At 46.3% G+C, this 17,485-nt stretch overlaps 1 protein-coding gene across 1 annotated transcript in view; it reads left to right on the top strand.

The window, feature by feature from the left end:
• Window positions 1-17,485, top strand: part of LOC134957687 (ATP-dependent RNA helicase A protein-like) — a 699,701-nt gene that overhangs the window by 636,287 nt on the left and 45,929 nt on the right. Inside the window, exon 27 of the mRNA XM_063939766.1 lies at window positions 13,138-13,338. Coding sequence (XP_063795836.1) covers window positions 13,138-13,338 — 201 coding nt within the window. The remainder of the gene's footprint in view (window positions 1-13,137; window positions 13,339-17,485) is intronic.

Genomic DNA, 17,485 nt, shown 5'->3' with positions numbered 1-17,485 from the left:
CATCTGCCAGGTTCGTTCGCGCCTTTCACCTTCTCTAATTGCGGCCCGAGGGCGCTGTGGTTACATTCTTAGCAGGCCGAGGCTGTGTCAAGAGCAGGAATAGACGCGTTGCCTTTATATTGGCAATAGGTTATTTTATCCTCAATGAACAAATTGAATGCTCAGGTTACGAGCGGGACAGTCTGGTTTCCTACCAATGCCCCACCAGTTCCTTAAAGGAATTACATTGGACCAGAGTTCAAATCAGTTAGACCCAAGTCCTTTCGTGAAAAACAATAGAACAGCGGCGCTCAAGGGAACATAAATAGTTAATGAATGGAGAGCTGAAAATTTGTGTAGTAAAAAATATATTCCTCAAATATATAACCTTTATTAAATAAAAAATAATTATGTGATAAAATAATTGTGATAATATAAAGGAGATAGATGCTAAAATAAACTGCTGTAATTCTTCAGATAAATTATCTGATTTAGAAAGATAATGTGTAACCGTTGTCACACTCTTCTTATGTGGGATGTTTGAGTATAATGCTTGAACGTCACAAGTGACAAAGAAATAAGTACTTCTCCAGTTGATTTTAGAAATAGAGTTTAGAAAAGCAGTAGTGTCTTTAATGTGCGTGCGTAAAGTGGAGGCAAAAGGCTGTAAAAAATCTACAAAATGTGACAAATTGGACGTAAGGGACCCCACACCAGAATAATAGATCTACCAGGAGGTGTCGTGAGTGACCTATGGATTTTGGGAAGGTGATAATAGGTGGGTGTGATAGGGTGAAGTGGAATAAGGTATTTCATCTCTTCCCTCGATAGAACTCCCCCCCTCAAATGTGCCCTCCACCAATTCAGTGAGGGACTTATAATAGTTATTGGATGGGTCTACTGACAGTCTAATATAGGTATTGGTATCTCCTAATTGCCTGTTAGCCTCAAGGATATCAGTGTCAGTGTCTTAAATAACAATTTCCCCTCCCTTGTCTGCTGGCTTTAGTGACAAGGGAGGGGTTGTTGGCAAGCTTCTGTAATGTTTATCATTGCCTATCCACCACCATGCTAAATTGCTGCTCAGACACAATCGATACAAAGTTACTGCGCTGAGATATATTGTAATGTCTCTACAGCTTAATTCATGAATAGCTACTATTACTAATAGACACTTTCAATTTTGGCTGCATACGGAACTTGTCCTCACTTATTAGCTGAATATCAAGGCTTTCCAGCTTAAAGGACTGACATCCGTTATATGCCATCAGCTGTAGATTTATTAAGCTGCGGAAACCCCGTGATCAATATATTACCTTTCTTTTTCATAAGTAATTATATGTTTTTCTGTGTTTTTTATATATGTTTATAATGTGTGCTGACATGTTTTATTATTGAATTTATTACAAAATATATATTTTTTTACTACACACACATTTTCAGCTCTCCATTCATTAACTTTCTGTTCCCTTGAGCGCCGCTGTTCTTTTGTTTTTCTTGTATTGATAGAAAGGTATACACATTGCCTTTGCAGCGGCGAACGAGGGGTCAGTAATTTTATTCATATCCATATTGGAGCTGACGGCAGTAAGTTTTTCTCTCAGTCCTTTTCATGGCTGTACTCGAGAAACAACTGTACAAAGTAGACGTGGTACAGTACGTGGTTTTCAGACCACTAACCGTAAAGACAGTCAGCTGACAAACTGGCATGACGGGCTTCCAGGCCATCTCGGATTTGCAGTCGTAGGAGCATGCCTTCAAATATTTCACTTGGCGTGGTTTCAGGCGTCCACAGATGGGTGTATCCGCAATTTAGTGTTCAAAGGTTACAAAATAGTTTCATTGTCTACCACCAATGCGGTTTTTCAAGACAGGCCTGCCTGTGTCAAGAGACAGAACGGCAGCTCTGCGGACTGCGATTCAGTCTCTCGTAGATTCAGCTCTTTTTATTCAGGTTCCAGTTCACCAGCAGGTTGTTATTCCAAACTTTTTGTAGTACCACAGCCAAACTGCTCGGTCACACTCATATTGACCCTAAAGGGGTTCAATCAGTGCGTCACTTATTATCCATTAAGGATGGAAACCCTGCAGTTAGTGATTGCAGGGTTACAACCACAGGAATTCATGATTTAGCTGGATCTCAAGTATGCGTATTTACACATCAGGCGTACTTAAGGTTGTCCAACAAAACCATTAACAATTTCAGGCATCACAGTTTGGCCTCTCATCAGCGCCTCTGGTATTCACAAGGGTGATGTCTGTGATTATAGCTCATCTGAGATCCCTGGAAGTGATAATAGTTCTGTACTTGGAGGACCTTCTCATCAAGGCTCTCTCAACAAATTCTCTTTCAACATGCCTTTCTAACGTACATTGTACTAGTCAGCACGGTTGGATTGTCAACTTCAAGAAATCAAGCCTGGTCCGGTCTCAAAGAATTAAATTCCTAGCAATGATTCTGTATATGGTGGATCAATAAATTTATCTGCCAGAACAGAAAGCACAAAGTATTCGTCATCTGGTACAGTTAGTGCTCAAACCACGGACAGTCTCTGTACATTCGACTGTTAGGAAAGATGGGGGCGTCTTTCAAAGCACTCCAGGTCGGAAGATTTCACTCACTTCCTCTTCAACTGGATGTTCTCGCACAGTGGTCAAGCTCGCATTTACAAATGCATCAGATGGTGCGGTTGTCTCCAAGGGCCATAGTATCACTACTCTGGTGGCTCCAAGTTCACAATCTCACCGCAGGAAAAAGGTTCGGAGTCTGGAATTGGATAATTCTGCCGACGGACGCAAATCTCAGAGGTTGGGGAGCAGTGGTCCAAAATTGTCAGCTTCAGGGTCTCTGGTTAGACTGAGAGATTACTGTCAATAAATGTCCTAAAACTCAGGGCAATTTACAATGCACTGCGACAGGCAGTGCACATGCTCCAGTCTCAGACTGTCCAGCAGTCGCATACATCAACAAACAAGGAGGAACTCAAAGTCGCATGGCCATGCGAGAAGTTGCTCGAATCCTGAATTGGGACGAGCATCACCAAGTGATATTGTCGGCAGTGTTCATTCCAGGAGTGGACAACTGGGAAGCAGATTATCTCAATTGTCAGGGTTTTCATCCAGGAGAATGGGCGTTAAATCCAGAAGTGTTCCAAATGTTGGTCCAGCGGTGGGGTTAACCACAGGTGTATCTAATGACATTATGCCAAAATCATCAGACACCCCAGTATGTGTCCAGAACAAGAGATCCAAAGGCAGTGGATGCTCTCACAATCACGTGGCCATACAGCCTTGTGTATGTGTTTCCACCATTTCCTCTGTTGCTAAAGCGTATCAAACGAGAGTCCACAACAGTAATACTAGTGGCGCCTCATTGGCCTCTGAGAGCGTGGTTCTCTGATCTCCGGTCTACTTGCAAACGATCCGTTGCCGCTCCCACTACGTCCAGACTTCATACAACAGGGTCCGTTCCTTTACCCCGATTTTAGCACGGCTGTGTTTGACGGGGTGGCTGTTGAAAATGCGCTCTCAAGACGAGAGGGCATTCCAGAATCGGTTATACCGACCATGTTACGTGCTAGGAAGCCAGTTACAACTTCTCATCACAGGATTTGGCGAGTTTATATAGGTCGGTGTGAAGCTCGGGAGTTTCCGACATCTTTCAAGTTAGCCCGTCTTTTTTTGCAGACTGGGTTAGATGGAGGATTACATTTATCTACACTTAAAGGTGCAGTTCACACTTTCCTGCAAGGTGTCCTCAGAGTACAACCTCCATTTATACCACAGATAGCGCCATGGGACTTGAATGTGGTTTTAGATTTTTTTACAGTCTTCAGTTTTTGAACCCTTGCAACACGTGGATGTTAAGTTTCTAACTTGGAAACTGTTTTTCTCCTAGCCTTAGCTTCAGCACGGCGTATTTCAGAACTGGGTGCCTTGTCATGCAAGCCACCATATTTGGTGTTTCATGATGATAGAGCGGATCTGCGGACGAATCCCGCTTTTCTACCAAAGGTGGTATCTGCTTTTCACATTAATCAACCAATCGTAGTTCCTGTGTTATCAGAAGGTGTAGAATCTCCAGCTACTTTGTATGTGGTACGTGCACTTCACGTTTATGTAGCCCAAACATTAACAGTACGTAAAACTTGGCCGGATGGATTTAAGCTGGCCATTCGTCAGGCTTACTCTCATGCTAGTCTACAACCGCCTGCATCAGTTTCAGCTCATTCCACGTGTACTGTGGGAACGTCATGGGCAGCAGGTCGTGGAGCTTCTACAATGCAGCTTTGCCGTGCGGCTACATGGTCATCAGTGCACACGTTTGTGCACTTTACAAGTTTGATACGTTTGCGGCATCAGCATCTAGCTTTGGCCATCTAGTGTTACAGGTGCCAAACAGCTGTCCCGTCCAATGGGGAAACTTTGGTACGTCCCAAGAGTACTCCAGTGACCCCTAGTGGATGAAAAAGAAAAGAGGATTTTGGTACTTACCAGGTAAATCCTTTTCATTGAATCCATAGGGGTCACTGGACGCCCAGCCAGAGCAGTTTCACCTGGCTTGTGATAAGTTCGGTAGATCTTATGGTAACACATTCTCACCGACTTGTTCAATTGTTAAGGTGATTGTTTTCTATTGTCATGTCAACTTTCTAGTTGTCCATTTTGTCATGTGTCAACTTTATTGTTGTCCGTTATGTAATAATGTTATATGTAATTTTCCATTGTTCATCCTCTCTATCGCTCCTGTTCGGCTCAGTAAAAAAGCACTGAGGTACCTTTTGGGAGTATGGAGGGGGGTGGAGTATTTGGGAGTATGGAGGGGGGGGGTGAGTTTCCTCACTCCCACCCGGCCCCATAGCCCTGCATGCTAATATGGACGAGCTTTTATCCCCACTACTACTTCTGCACAGAAGGTAAAAGGTACCACTTTTCGTTATTTTTGGCCTCGAGAAAGCAAAATGTCTCAGGTATGCCTGACCATCTCGTGCTCCCAAAACCGCAATGCCCGAGGCAAAACAATCCTGGGCAGCCGGTCAGCCTGCTTCAAAACATGACAAGTCTGCTGCATGATTGGGCGGGCCTCCCCCTGGGGGACCCCAGGGTTCGAGGCAGACTTCTACAGGTTGCCCAGGTCTGGTTAAAGACCACGCTAGACGCATGGGTACTGGAAGCTCTGTCACTGGTACGCTGTCTCGTTCAAGAGACGTCCCCCTCGCCAGTTTTGCACTATGGCCCTCCCTTTGGATCCGTTAAAGGTGCAAGCTCTACAAACTGGTGAGTTCCCTCCTGAGTACAGGAGTGATTGTGCCGATACCTCAGTCCCACAGAGGCAGAGGTTCTTACTTGAACGTGTTTCTGGTCCCGAAACCCAGTGGGTCCTTCCAGCCTATACTAAATCTCAAATCTTTGAACAAGTTTGTGAGTGTGCCCAGGTTTCGTATGGAAACAGCACGCTCCATTGTACTGGCTATGGAACCCGGAGACTATATGGTATCCCTGGAAATACAGGTTAACGAAACTGAGCTCTCCGTGCCTGGAGCTCTCGGTGTCCGCCGACAAGCCCATAGCCTGATGGGACGGGCTTCCTCCTGGGGGACCCCCGGGTGGGAGACAGACTTCTTCAGTACGCAAGCACCTAGTGTCGTACCGTCCTATATTTAATCTCTGGGCCCTAAACAAATTTATCTGGGTGCCCAGGTTTTCGTATGGAAAACCTCCGGTCTATAGTGCTAGCTTTGGAACAAGGGGATTTCATGGCATCATTGGATATCCAGGATGTAGACCTCCATGTGCCTATTGAAACAGCATTACCAGTTTCAGACGCTGCTCTTTGGTCTATCCACGGCTCCTCTAGTATTTTCCAAAGTAATGGCGGTCATGGCAACACCTCTACATTGCCAGAATACTACCCTACAGTGCATCCGGAAAGTTTTCACAGCGCTTCACTTTTAGCCGAAAGACACCAGCGCCTTCTCCACACCTCGGGGCGGCAGCGGAAGCTGACCGCGCCGTTCTCCCCCCTCACATACCTGCAATTGTTGCTTCTGTGATGAGGCTCCGACGGGGCTTCTCAGTAAACGCCGGCCAGCCTGCAGGATGTGTGTGTGTGGCTGTGAGGGAGCTCTTTCAGAGAGGCCCGACACGCCCCTGCTGCTATCAGCAGCTGCACTATCCCTGAACCTGCCTTTTGGAAGGGGGAAAGGGATGTATAGAATAGAAAAATAGAAAAATAAAAATTCAAAGTAATTGTGACTCTTAGCCACAGAGCTGTTACTACTTCGAGCACAGAAAAAACACTGAGGTAGTACACTGAGGTACTCTGGGATATGGAGGGGTGGAGTGTTCTAAATTTAAATATTCAGTGCTGTTCCTACGGAAGCCCGTCCATATCCCAAGAGTACTCCAGTGCCCCCTATGGATTCAAAGAAAAGGATTTACCTGGTAAATACCAAAATCCTATTTTTTCCACATTTTATGTTACAGCCTTATTCCAAAATAGAATAAATACATTTTTCCCCTCAAAATTCTACATATAATACCCCATAATGACAACTTGAAAAAAGTTTGAGACTCTTGCAATTTTTTTAAAAATGAAAAACTTAAGAAATCACATGTACGTAAGTGTTTACAGGCTTTGCCATGAAGCTCAAAATTGAGCTCCAGTGCATCCTGTTTCCACTGATCATGCTGGAGATGTTCCTACAGCTTAATTGTAGTCGACCTGTGGTAAATTCAGATGATGTGGTAAGGCACACACCTATCTATATAAGGTCCCACACTTGACGGTGCACGTCTGAGCACAAACTAAGCATGAAGTCAAAGGAATTGTCTGTAGACCTTCAAGACGGGATTGTCTCAAGGCACAAATTTGGGGAAGGATACAGAAAAATATCTGCTGCATTGAAGGTCCCAATGAGCACAGTGGCCTCCGTCATCCGTAAAATGGAAGAAGTTCGGAACCACCAGGACTCTTCCTAGAGCTGGCTGTCTAAACTAAGCGATCGGGGGAGAAGGGCCCTAGTCAGAGAACCCGATGGTCACTCTGTGAGCTACAGCATTCCTCGGTGGAGAGAGGAGAACCTTCCAGAAGGACAACCATCTCTGTAGCAATCCACCAATCAGGCCTGAATGGTAGAGTTGCTAGACGGAAGCCACTCCTTAGTAAAAAGCACATGGCAGCCCACCTGGAATTTGCCAAAATGCACCTGAAGGACTCTCAGACCATGAGAAACACAATTCTCTGGTCTGATGAGACAAAGATTGAACTCTTTGGCGTGAATGCCAGGCGTCATGTTTGGAGGAAACCAGGCAACGCTCATCACCAGGCCAATACCATCCCTACAGTGAAGCATGGTGGTGGCAACATCATGCTGTGGGGATGTTTTTCAGCGGCAGGAACTGGGAGACTAGTCAGGATAGAGGGAAAGATGAATGCAGCAAAGTACTGTACAGAGATATCCTGGATGAAAACCTGCTCCAGAGCGCTCTAGACCTCAGACTGGAGTGACGGTTAGTCTTTCAGCAGGGCAACGACCAAGATCTCAAAGGAGTGGCTTCAGGACAACTCTGTGAATGTCCTTGAGTTGCCCAGCCAGAGCCCAGACTTGAATCTGATTGAACATCTCTGGAGAGATCTGAAAATGGCTGTGCACCAACGCTTCCCATTCAACCTGATGGAGCTTGAGAGGTGCTGCAAAGAGGAATGGGCGAAACTGCCCAAAGATACTGTAGGTGTGCCAGCTTGTGGCATCATATTCAAAAAGACTTGAGGCTGTAATTGCTGCCGAAAGTGCATCAACAAAGTATTGAGGAAAGGCTGTGAATACTTATGTACATGTGATTTCTTAGTTTTTATTTTTAATAAATTTGCAAAAAGCTCAGCTTTTTTCACGTTCTCATTATGGGGTATTGTGTGTTGAATTTTGAGGGGAAAAATTAATTTATTCCACTTTGGAATAAGGCTGTAACATAAAATGTGGAAAAAGCTCTCTGTGAATACTTTCCGGATGCACTGTATCTGGATGATTTACTAACACCAGCACTATCTCCGGAAATCCTACAGGTGACTATAACGCTTCTTCAGAAACACAGCTGGATCATCAATCAGAAGATGTCATCACTGACCCCTTCCCAACGGATGATTCATTTATGAGCCCTGTTAGATACACAGGTCCAGAGAATCTTTCTACCACCGGAAAAGATAACCTTACAGGGATGAATGCGCAAACTCTTGGACAACCGCAGAGTCTCAATGCACTCAGCAATGCATGTTCTGGGGTCCATGGTATCAACATTCGACATGGTGGAATATCCCCAATTCCACTCCAGACCCCTTCAACGTCTAATCTTATCCAGATGGAATGGACAACTGTAGCTCATCAGAGCTCAGACGATGGTCCACTCACCAGTGGTGCGCCTATCCCTAGCCTGGTGGCCGCAAAAGGCACACTTGCAGGGAGTCACATTGTAGCAGCTGTCACCACAGGTGAGAGACCAACGGCAGTGCTGACTGATGGCACGTAGTTTGCATGCAGCCCCACTAGACCACCAGGGCAGCAGGCACGCACTTCACACTAGAGGCAGCCATCTGCCCTGGGGTCCATGACAGTAGGGGGGAGGTAGGCTTTCCTCGTTAGCTCCTCCCCCCCCATCTCTTGGCGCTTTCACTCACAGTAGGTCTACCGCCATATGGCGACTCCTCCCTCAGAGATACTGAGTGGCTATTTCACCCAGTGCCTGCATTTAGCTATTCTCCGGAGAGTAGCACGGGCTCCTGGTCCCCCTGTGTACCTCCTCCTCAGCGGTCAGGTTATACAGAAAGCTCCTTCCCGTGAGTTTGGATTGTTGAAATCTTACTGGCTTGGTCTCCTCCCCTGCGCGCGCCCCCCCCCCCCCCCCCCCCCATCTCTCTCTCTCTCTCTCTCTCTCACTCTCTCTCTCTCTCTCTCTCTCTCTCTCTCTCTCTCTCTCTCTCGTAATGTTGCAGTTAGTTAATACGCTTGCATAGCTTAATAAGCTTGCAACCCCCGGTCCAGCACCCCCTGCTAGTATGTCTACAGGGGCTCAGCTGCTCCCTGTTATACAGTCTCAGGGTAATTTACCGCCGCCTGCCATAGATCCACCTTGGATGCAGTCCTTCACTCAGTCAGTGCAGGGGTTGGCACAGGTGTCAGCATCTTTCCAACAGATGCTAAACAGAGACCCCACCTCCGGGCGGGACAATTCTACACCTCTGTCCGGTTTTGATTAAGACAATAAGGTGTCCTCAGACCACAATGAAAATGTGTTACTCATGACGTTGAGACCTCCTCTCCCAGGGGACTCCCTGCTGTATCTCGGGTAGATGTAGTGGCCCTGATTAAGGCGGTAAAAACTCGTTTGCATCAAGGATGAGGAGCAGGCCACTAAGGCTAGTGCTCGGGTGTTCAGGTTCTGCAGATTTAGTTTTTCTGCCTAGTTGGAAAACCTTCTAGATGAGACATGGGCTTACCCTAATAGGCGTTTCTAAGTGCATTGCTTACTTGTATCTGCTGTCTGCTGCAGATCAGACCAAATGGGAGTCTCCTCCCCCAGTCGATGCTCACATTGCCCACCTAGTTAAGAATACTACCCTCCCTATTCTTAGCACAGCATTCCTTAAAGATCTGATGGATAGGAAGCTGGAAACTTTCCTCAAGGGGATTTATTCTCATGCTGGTGCTATCACACGTCCAGCCCTAGCATCCACTTTGGTAGCTAAAGCCATTGGGGGTTGGGCAGACATCCCTTGAAGATGGCCTCCGTTCTGGTACCCACAGGAACGAGCGTATTGTCTATAGAGGAGCATATCAAGGATGTAACCTGCTATCTTGATGAAGCAGTAATGTACACTGGTGTCATAACCTCCTCCAATGCGTCTGCTTCCTCCATGTCAGCTAGGCGAGCGCTCTGGCTTCATTAATGGAGCGCTGACACAGACTTAAGAAAGCCCTTGAGGCACTTCCTTATTCAGTGGGCATTCTCTTTGGTCCAGAATTGGACGTGATTGTAGCCTCGGTGATGGCGTCCAAGACGGCGGCCTACCTTTCTTCAGCGACAGACCCTAGGTGGTAGTGTCTAATTTTCACTCCTTTTCGTCTGCAGGGGGAAGCCGTGGGCCAGCCTTTTTCTAGGTTCCAGGGTTCCTCCTCCAAGGGCTCAAAGCCCCGAGGTAAGCATCCCTGGTCTACCAGACTTCCTGCTGACAAGCCTGCCGCATGACTGGGCAGGCCTCCACCTGCAGGCTCCTTTTGCTTTTCTCAGAGACCTTGATGGCGACCATATCAGAAATCTGAGTATGAGGTGTAGTCTCCAAGGGCTACACTTTAATCTTCGGATAGCATCCTCCTGCTCATTTTTTTTTCCACAGGCATTCCAGTGGATCCAGGAAATGCAGCAGCCCTGCAGGATTCAATTCATTCCCTACTGGCCTCCAAGGTAATTGTTCTAGTTCCCCTGTTTCAGAGAGGCATAGGCTTCTATGCCAACCTCTTCTTACTTCATTAGGTGAACGGTTCCTTTTGGCCAATTCTCCACCTGAAGGCACTCAAGTCCTCAAATTCCGCGTGGAGTCTCTGCATTCTATCATACTGGCACTGGAGCCAGGGTATTTTATGTCTCTTAGGACATCGAAGATGCCTCTTTGCACATTCATCACCGCTTCCTCAGGTGTGTGGTCCGAGAGGAAAATTTTCAATTTTGGCTTTCCATGGCTCCTCGTGTCTTTGAGAGTCATAGCGGTCATGGCAGCTCATCTTTGGCGCAGTGGTATCGTAATTCTACCTTGTCTGAATGACCTGCTTTTCCTGGCCCGGTCACCGGAAGTCCTATCTTATGATAGATCTTCTCCAGTCACACGGATATATAATCAATTGGAGGAAATTCTTCTTGACTTCGGGACTTATAAATATTTGTCTGTTCTTAGTGTCAATACTCTTGCATGCAGATCCTAGGCTCTCTAGTCTCCACCTTCAACGTGGTGTAGTATACCCAGTTTTATTCCCTGGCTCTTCAGATGGAAGACACAAAAGATCATCCTCGCTTGGGAGCTTTGGCACTCCCTCTTGTGGTGGTTACAGGAGTCCCACTTGGACAAGGGGTGCCCCTTTCTTTATTCAGGACTTGGTCCTCCTCACCACCGTCTGTCTTCACGAGTGGTGGCTGTAACCTGTCAACAGATCTTTCTGCTTAGGAGAGCCAGCTACAGATCAACATTCTGGAACTCCGAACAGCCTTCAGAGCTGTCTATCTAGCTCTGCCACTCCTCCAGCATCGTCCAGTCCAGGTACAGTTTAACAAACTCGACATCCATCAGTCCTACATAAACCATCCGCCAGGCTGATGCTACGGTAAATAGGAAGACAGTCTTCCACAAAAGCCAACGAATCCACAGGGTCCAAGGCATTGATTTGCTGCGCTCCATTTCTGTTTTTTTTTTTTTTTCCGGACCGGGCCGGTCTCTAGACACTGTTAGGCTACCTCCCTAAGATAGTTACTCAGTTTCACATCAACCAGGAGATAGTGGTCCCTACCTTTCAAGAACCTGATTCTTAGCTGGAGAGCCCTCTTTGGATGTCGTGAGGGCCCTCCGGATGTATGTTGACAAGACCAGGGATAGAAGAAAAGGAGCCTGGGCTTATGGGAGAATAAAATGAACTGGTGCCCAGACTCCTACTCACAACCTATACCCACTGTCTAAAGCCTATGGGGGTCATTCCGAGTTGATCGCTAGCTGCATTCGTTCGCCGTGCAGCGATGAGGCAAAAAATGGCACTTCTGCGCATGCGGCACAATGCGCGACGTATTACAACGAACGATGTAGTTTCACACAGGGTCTAGCGAAGCATTTCAGTCGCACTGCTGACCGCAGAGTGATTGACATGAAGTGGGCGTTTCTGGGTGTCAACTGACCGTTTTCAGGGAGTGTTCGGAAAAACGCAGGCGTGGCTGGGCGAACGCAGGGCGTGTTTGTGACATCAAAACAGGAACTGAACAGTCTGAAGTGATCGCAAGCGCTGAATAGGTTTTGAGCTACTCAGAAACTGCACACAAAAAAAATTGTAGCCACTCTGCGATCTTTTCATTCGCACTTCTGCTAAGCTAAACTACACTCCCAGTGGGCGATGGCATTTTTTGCACGGCTGCTAAAAACTGCTAGCAAGCGATCAACTCTGATTGACCACCTATGTCCCTATGGATTTTGAAGAAACTGATTTAGCCAGCTAAGAACATAAATGTTATCTATATAAATGTGTATTGGGGCTAGTACTTAATTTTATCAGCACAATGTGTTTGTTGGGACATTTTAATGGCATGAGGGAACATATACCATTACTGCTACATTAAAAAGCTTGGTTCATCAGATGTTTGAGAAAAGAAAAAAGTGTTCTGAGAATAGCTATTGCAGTGTCCATAGGGCTGAGTGATCTACAATTTTATCTTGAACTGCACTCTAGTTACTACAGATGTGTCCTCACTCATCTTTGCTGCAGTCACATCAAACACTTGCCGCACTAGGTGCCATGAGACTCTTCTAGCATCAGGCGTCTATTTTGCATCTTTTTGCCAAAAATGCATCTTCGTTGCAACAAGATGCGACTAGTACACATGGGGAGACTGTGCTAATTTATTTGATATGACACGTGTATATTTGTGTGGGATGGGGAATGTATTATAGTGGCACATATCATTACCGAGGCGAAGCAATGTCTACACACATGATATGGGAGTGGGGGAAAACTTAACCTAAAAAGTTTTCCCCACACTCCAATATCATGTGTAGGCACTGGATTAACATTTCCTTATGCATTTCCTTTTAATAAGGGCGTTTCCATACCTGTATATCTACACCTGAGTCTATGAATATGTATATGAATTGCTACAATGTAGCAGCCGCAGCTTTTTGCAATATAAGTTTAATTGTTCTCTGTATACAGATCCTGTCGGACATAATATATAATTGTCCTATAAATTCATTTTCGACCAAAGAGACATCCAACATTAGCAGAGTTGCAAAGGACATGGCGGCTCAGTCTTGCCAGACATCTAGCGATACAACGTGTATTGAGGCTAGATGTATAAGGACACATCTGTACATACACACTGAAAGCATTCCCACAACTGTGATCTGTTTTGCAGGTTTAAATTGCTTATGCCTCATAAGGATGCTGCCTGCGTTACTGCACTGAGATCTGCAATGGAAGCATTAACTGTAGAAGTTTCTAAAGACCCAACGGTTTTATCTCAACTGAGTCCTGTGAAGGTGAAGACGCTGAACATGATTCGTCTGCTTTCCAGACCATCCACAGCTATAACAACTCCTCTTATGGGAAAATCCAAGTAAGAGAATATGCTGTTGAAGATATTTTGTCATGCCAATTCTCAAGATAGAGATCCGGAATTCGGGCATCAATCGGTTAAAGCTTTCAGGATCTCTATCTTGAGATAGAGCAGTTACATATCAAATGTAATGCAAGGTATTGGGCTGTGTAAAAAAAAAAAAAAAAGAGTAGGAATAGCTTTTCATATTCCGCTGAGGCGTTCTCCTTCATACATGTGGCCAGTTAAGTTTTGCATCTGTTTGTCTCAACACAGCAGTTGTATTTCTGGAAGGTTTTTTTTTTTTTTTTAAGAAAGTCGAGGCCAGCTTTTGTGTGTTCTCATTGAGTTGTCTTGAAAAAAATGCAGTGACTGTTGAGGTAAATGAGAGTTGTACATAAAATAGGCGTTTGTTGTAGTGTGTGTTTGTGCGCGCGCGTCACTCTCCCAATAACTGGAAGTTAGGTTTCAAGGTGCGCAGTCCCTATTATAAGGGTGCTGGGACTAGCAGCTTTTTATTTACAAGAGCAGTCCCACTGCCAGCTATTTACAAATTTATTTATTTTAATTCCATATTACATTACTACCTAAAATCTGACTTTTCTGCAGCACGGTACATAGGGTTCCACATGGAACATCAGGGTTGTAGGTGGTGGATCAGAAATCCGGCCATCAATCTGTTAAAGCTTTCAGCATATCCCAAGATGCACGGCTTCCCTCTTCTATAACCCCACCTCCAGGCACAGGCCATCAGTATTGAGTTGGTGCCTGCAGCTAACAGGCGCACTGAACAGGGGGTGGCTAATGCAGCCCCAAAAGCTTTTTCTTCTGGGCTGGCAGCGCTGTAAGTCAGGGTGACTTCAGCGCTGCAGCTCCATCACCTCCCAGCAGGTGCCGAAACTCCACTGACTGAAGCCTCAGACGGGTACTTGCGGCAAGGGACACCAGCAGTTATTGGCACACGCTGTGGTGTGGACATGGGACTACGGGGGAGGTAGGTAAGAGGGTTACCTCTGTGGGACCTGCTGCTAAATCGCAGTTCGCCGCAGTCTGGGAAGACTGACTGTGGCGCTGGCGTGGACATGGTCTTCGAAAAGGGACTCCACTAGACCACCATGGCATATGGGCACATGTCCAGGTGTATTAACACCTATTTATTAAGGCCCAATAGTACCTGGGGTTCAAGACCAGCATAGGGGTAGGCGCGGCTTTGACCTGTAGCCCCTCTCCCGGCTCTGGGCGCCATCTACTGCAGATTTCCCACCCTTGAGCTGCATCACTGTCCCTCCTTCCTCAGAGACCGGGCGGCCGTCTTTACAGCAAGGCAGCAAACAGGTCTCCGGGATTGTTGGGCTATGTCTCCCTGTAAAAACGCCTGTACAGGCCATGTTTTTACATCATTTAAATATCCTACCTACCTTATAATGGCTGAGTAGTTGATACGTGTTCATTGCAGTTATATTGTATAATTGTCTGCATTGTGTATAACTGTGTGTGCTGATTCTGCTGTCTGGTTTCACTTTCAGTGTATTTCCGATAACTCACTGCTTTCCTATACCCTGGGCTAAGGTGCTGTTTGGGTTAGAGCGCACAGAATATATTTATATCAATATTTTTATATCTGTGCTTTCAGTCACATACTGCCCTGTTCTTATTTCATTGCATTTAATGTACAGCTCACAGACTATATCTACAGTATATAAGTATATTTATCTGTGTTTTCAGTCTTCTACTGCCCTGTACTTATTTAATTGCTTTTATTTTACAGTGTAAGCCTCTTTTGTTTTACTACTATGCCGAACAACAAAAAGTTCCGCAAGCATGCTGAATGTCCTGTGTTACTATCATGCAGAGTTTGTTCAGCAGGATTATCTGAGGAGTATATGATAAATGATGGTCTCTGTGTGAAATGTTACACACCTCCTAGCCAGTCTGCTGCTCCTGCCCCCATGGGCAGCTTTTCCACACTGTTGGGTACATTGGTAGAACGGCTTGTGCCCCCTATGGGTCCACCTTTGGTGCTAACTCCTAGTTTGGTACCTATTGTAAATCCGCCTTTGGTGGAAACTTTGTCTAATCAACTGCAACAACTGAATCAGTCCCTGACTAGACATAAGGCTCCAACAGGACAGAGACGTGTCTCTGGTCACTATAAGCAGGCTATCTCACCCTCTCAATCCACTGCTCTCTCTGTTTCATCTGAAGAGGAGGGGGAGCAATAAAGCTCTTTCTGACACACTCCTGTGTTGCTGAGGGGGAAGCCCCACCTATAGTAGATGCACCTGCTCTTGTAGACTCTGTAAAGCAGATTTTACAGCTCACGGACAAGGAGCAACACACTACAGTGGCTAAGAAAACTGATATGTTTAAAAAGCAGAAGGTAATTAAGACTGAATTCCCCCATTCTGATCACTGGACCCTCCGGGTAAAACGTTCTTTGTCTAAACTGGCTCTAGCTCAATATCCTCTGCCAGTAGATATCTGCAACAAATGGGAAAATCCACCGGTGGATTTTCCCATGTCACCTGCCTCGTGGTGTCCTCCACTCTCCCTGTTACCACTGTTGCCTCCCTGAGAGAACCGACGAATAAACGTATTGAAAGTTGCCTTGAATCTATCTATACACCCACTGTGGCTGCTTCCTGGGCCGCAAAGGCTATAGATGCTTGAGTACAGGCGCTTGAGGAAGAGCAGCCTATGGATATTTCTGAAGAAGGCAGACTATACCGGACTTAAATTAAAGCTGCTTATTATATTCAGGAAGCATCGTTTGAGGCTGGAGTATTAGCCGCCAAGGCGTCTTTCTACCCCAAACTAGCCATGCTCAGAAGGCTATAAGTACCTACTTTCGCTCCTTTTGCCCACAAGGAAAAGCCAAGGGACAGTCATTCCCTAGACAGTCTCGCCCTTCCAAATCTTCCAAGACCAGTGAGCCCTGGGCGACTCGTCTGCCTGCCGCAAACTCAGACAAGCCTGCGGCCTGACTAGACAAGCCTCCCCCCAGGGGAGGATGGCTGACTTCAGCTGTTAGCTCAGGTTTGGCACACAACCACTTCAGACGCTTGGGTGCTATAAGTTGTCTCTCACGGGTACGCTATCTCGTTCAAGGGATGTCCCCCTCACCAGTATTTCACCACGGACCTACCATTGGACCTGATTAAAGGTGGTCCTCTCCTTCACTCAGGAGTATTTGTGTTGGTTCCTCAGTCCCAAAGGGACCTCAAATCCTTGATGTGAGAGTGTCCAAATTTCAAATGGAAACTTTGCACTCCATAGTTCTGCCCATGGAACCTGGGGACTACATAGTTTCCCTGGATATACAGGATGCGTAGCTGCATATTCCTATTGCCACTTCGCATCAGCAGTTCCTGCGGTTTGCTTTTGGCAACCTACATTACCAATTCCAGGCTCTGCTGTTTGGACTGGCTACGGCTCCTTGCATCTTAACCAAGGTCATGGCCGTTATGACTGCTCATCTCCATCGCCAGGGTTTACGGATTCTTCCGCTGATTCTGGCGAACTCACGTAATGTTCTCCTCGGGCATCTCCAACTGACGGTGGCTTTCCTACAGGCTCACGGTTGGCTGATTAATTGGAAAAATCTTCCCTGATTCTATCTTAAACCATTGTACACCTGGGGGCACTTCTGGATACTCAGTCAGAGACTGTATCTATTGCCAGACAGGGTTCTGAAAATACAGAACAGGATACATCAATTCCTTCATTGTCCCCGGGTGTCGTTACAGTCGGTGATGCAAATTTTCAGCTTGATGGTGTCTTTCGACACGGTTGAGTATGCTCAGTTTCATTACTGCCCTCTGCAACACTTGATGCTCTCCCAAGTGGAACGGCCTGCCTCATCGGATCAGATCTCAAATGATTTCCTGGTCTCCGGAGGTTTGTCTGGTGCTGACCTGGTGGCTCCAGGACCAGCGGCTGAGCATGGGCCATCCTTTCTGGATCCCCAACTGGGTCCTTCTGACAATGTACGCCAGTCTCCGTGGCTGGTGAGTGTGACAGAGCAGCACTCTTTTTGCAAGGACTTTGGACCAGGGAAGAATCGCGCCTTCCAATCAATGTTCTGGAGTTGAGAGAGAGTTGAGAGGACCCTGGCTCGACCTTTTGCCTGCATTACATATTCTCTCCGTTGTCACTTCTGCCTCCAGTT

Source organism: Pseudophryne corroboree, chromosome 9, assembly GCF_028390025.1.
Source record: "Pseudophryne corroboree isolate aPseCor3 chromosome 9, aPseCor3.hap2, whole genome shotgun sequence".
NCBI lineage: Eukaryota > Metazoa > Chordata > Amphibia > Anura > Myobatrachidae > Pseudophryne > Pseudophryne corroboree.
The sequence above is the reverse complement of the archived record's forward strand: the minus strand, read 5'-3'. Positions and strand labels throughout refer to the sequence as shown.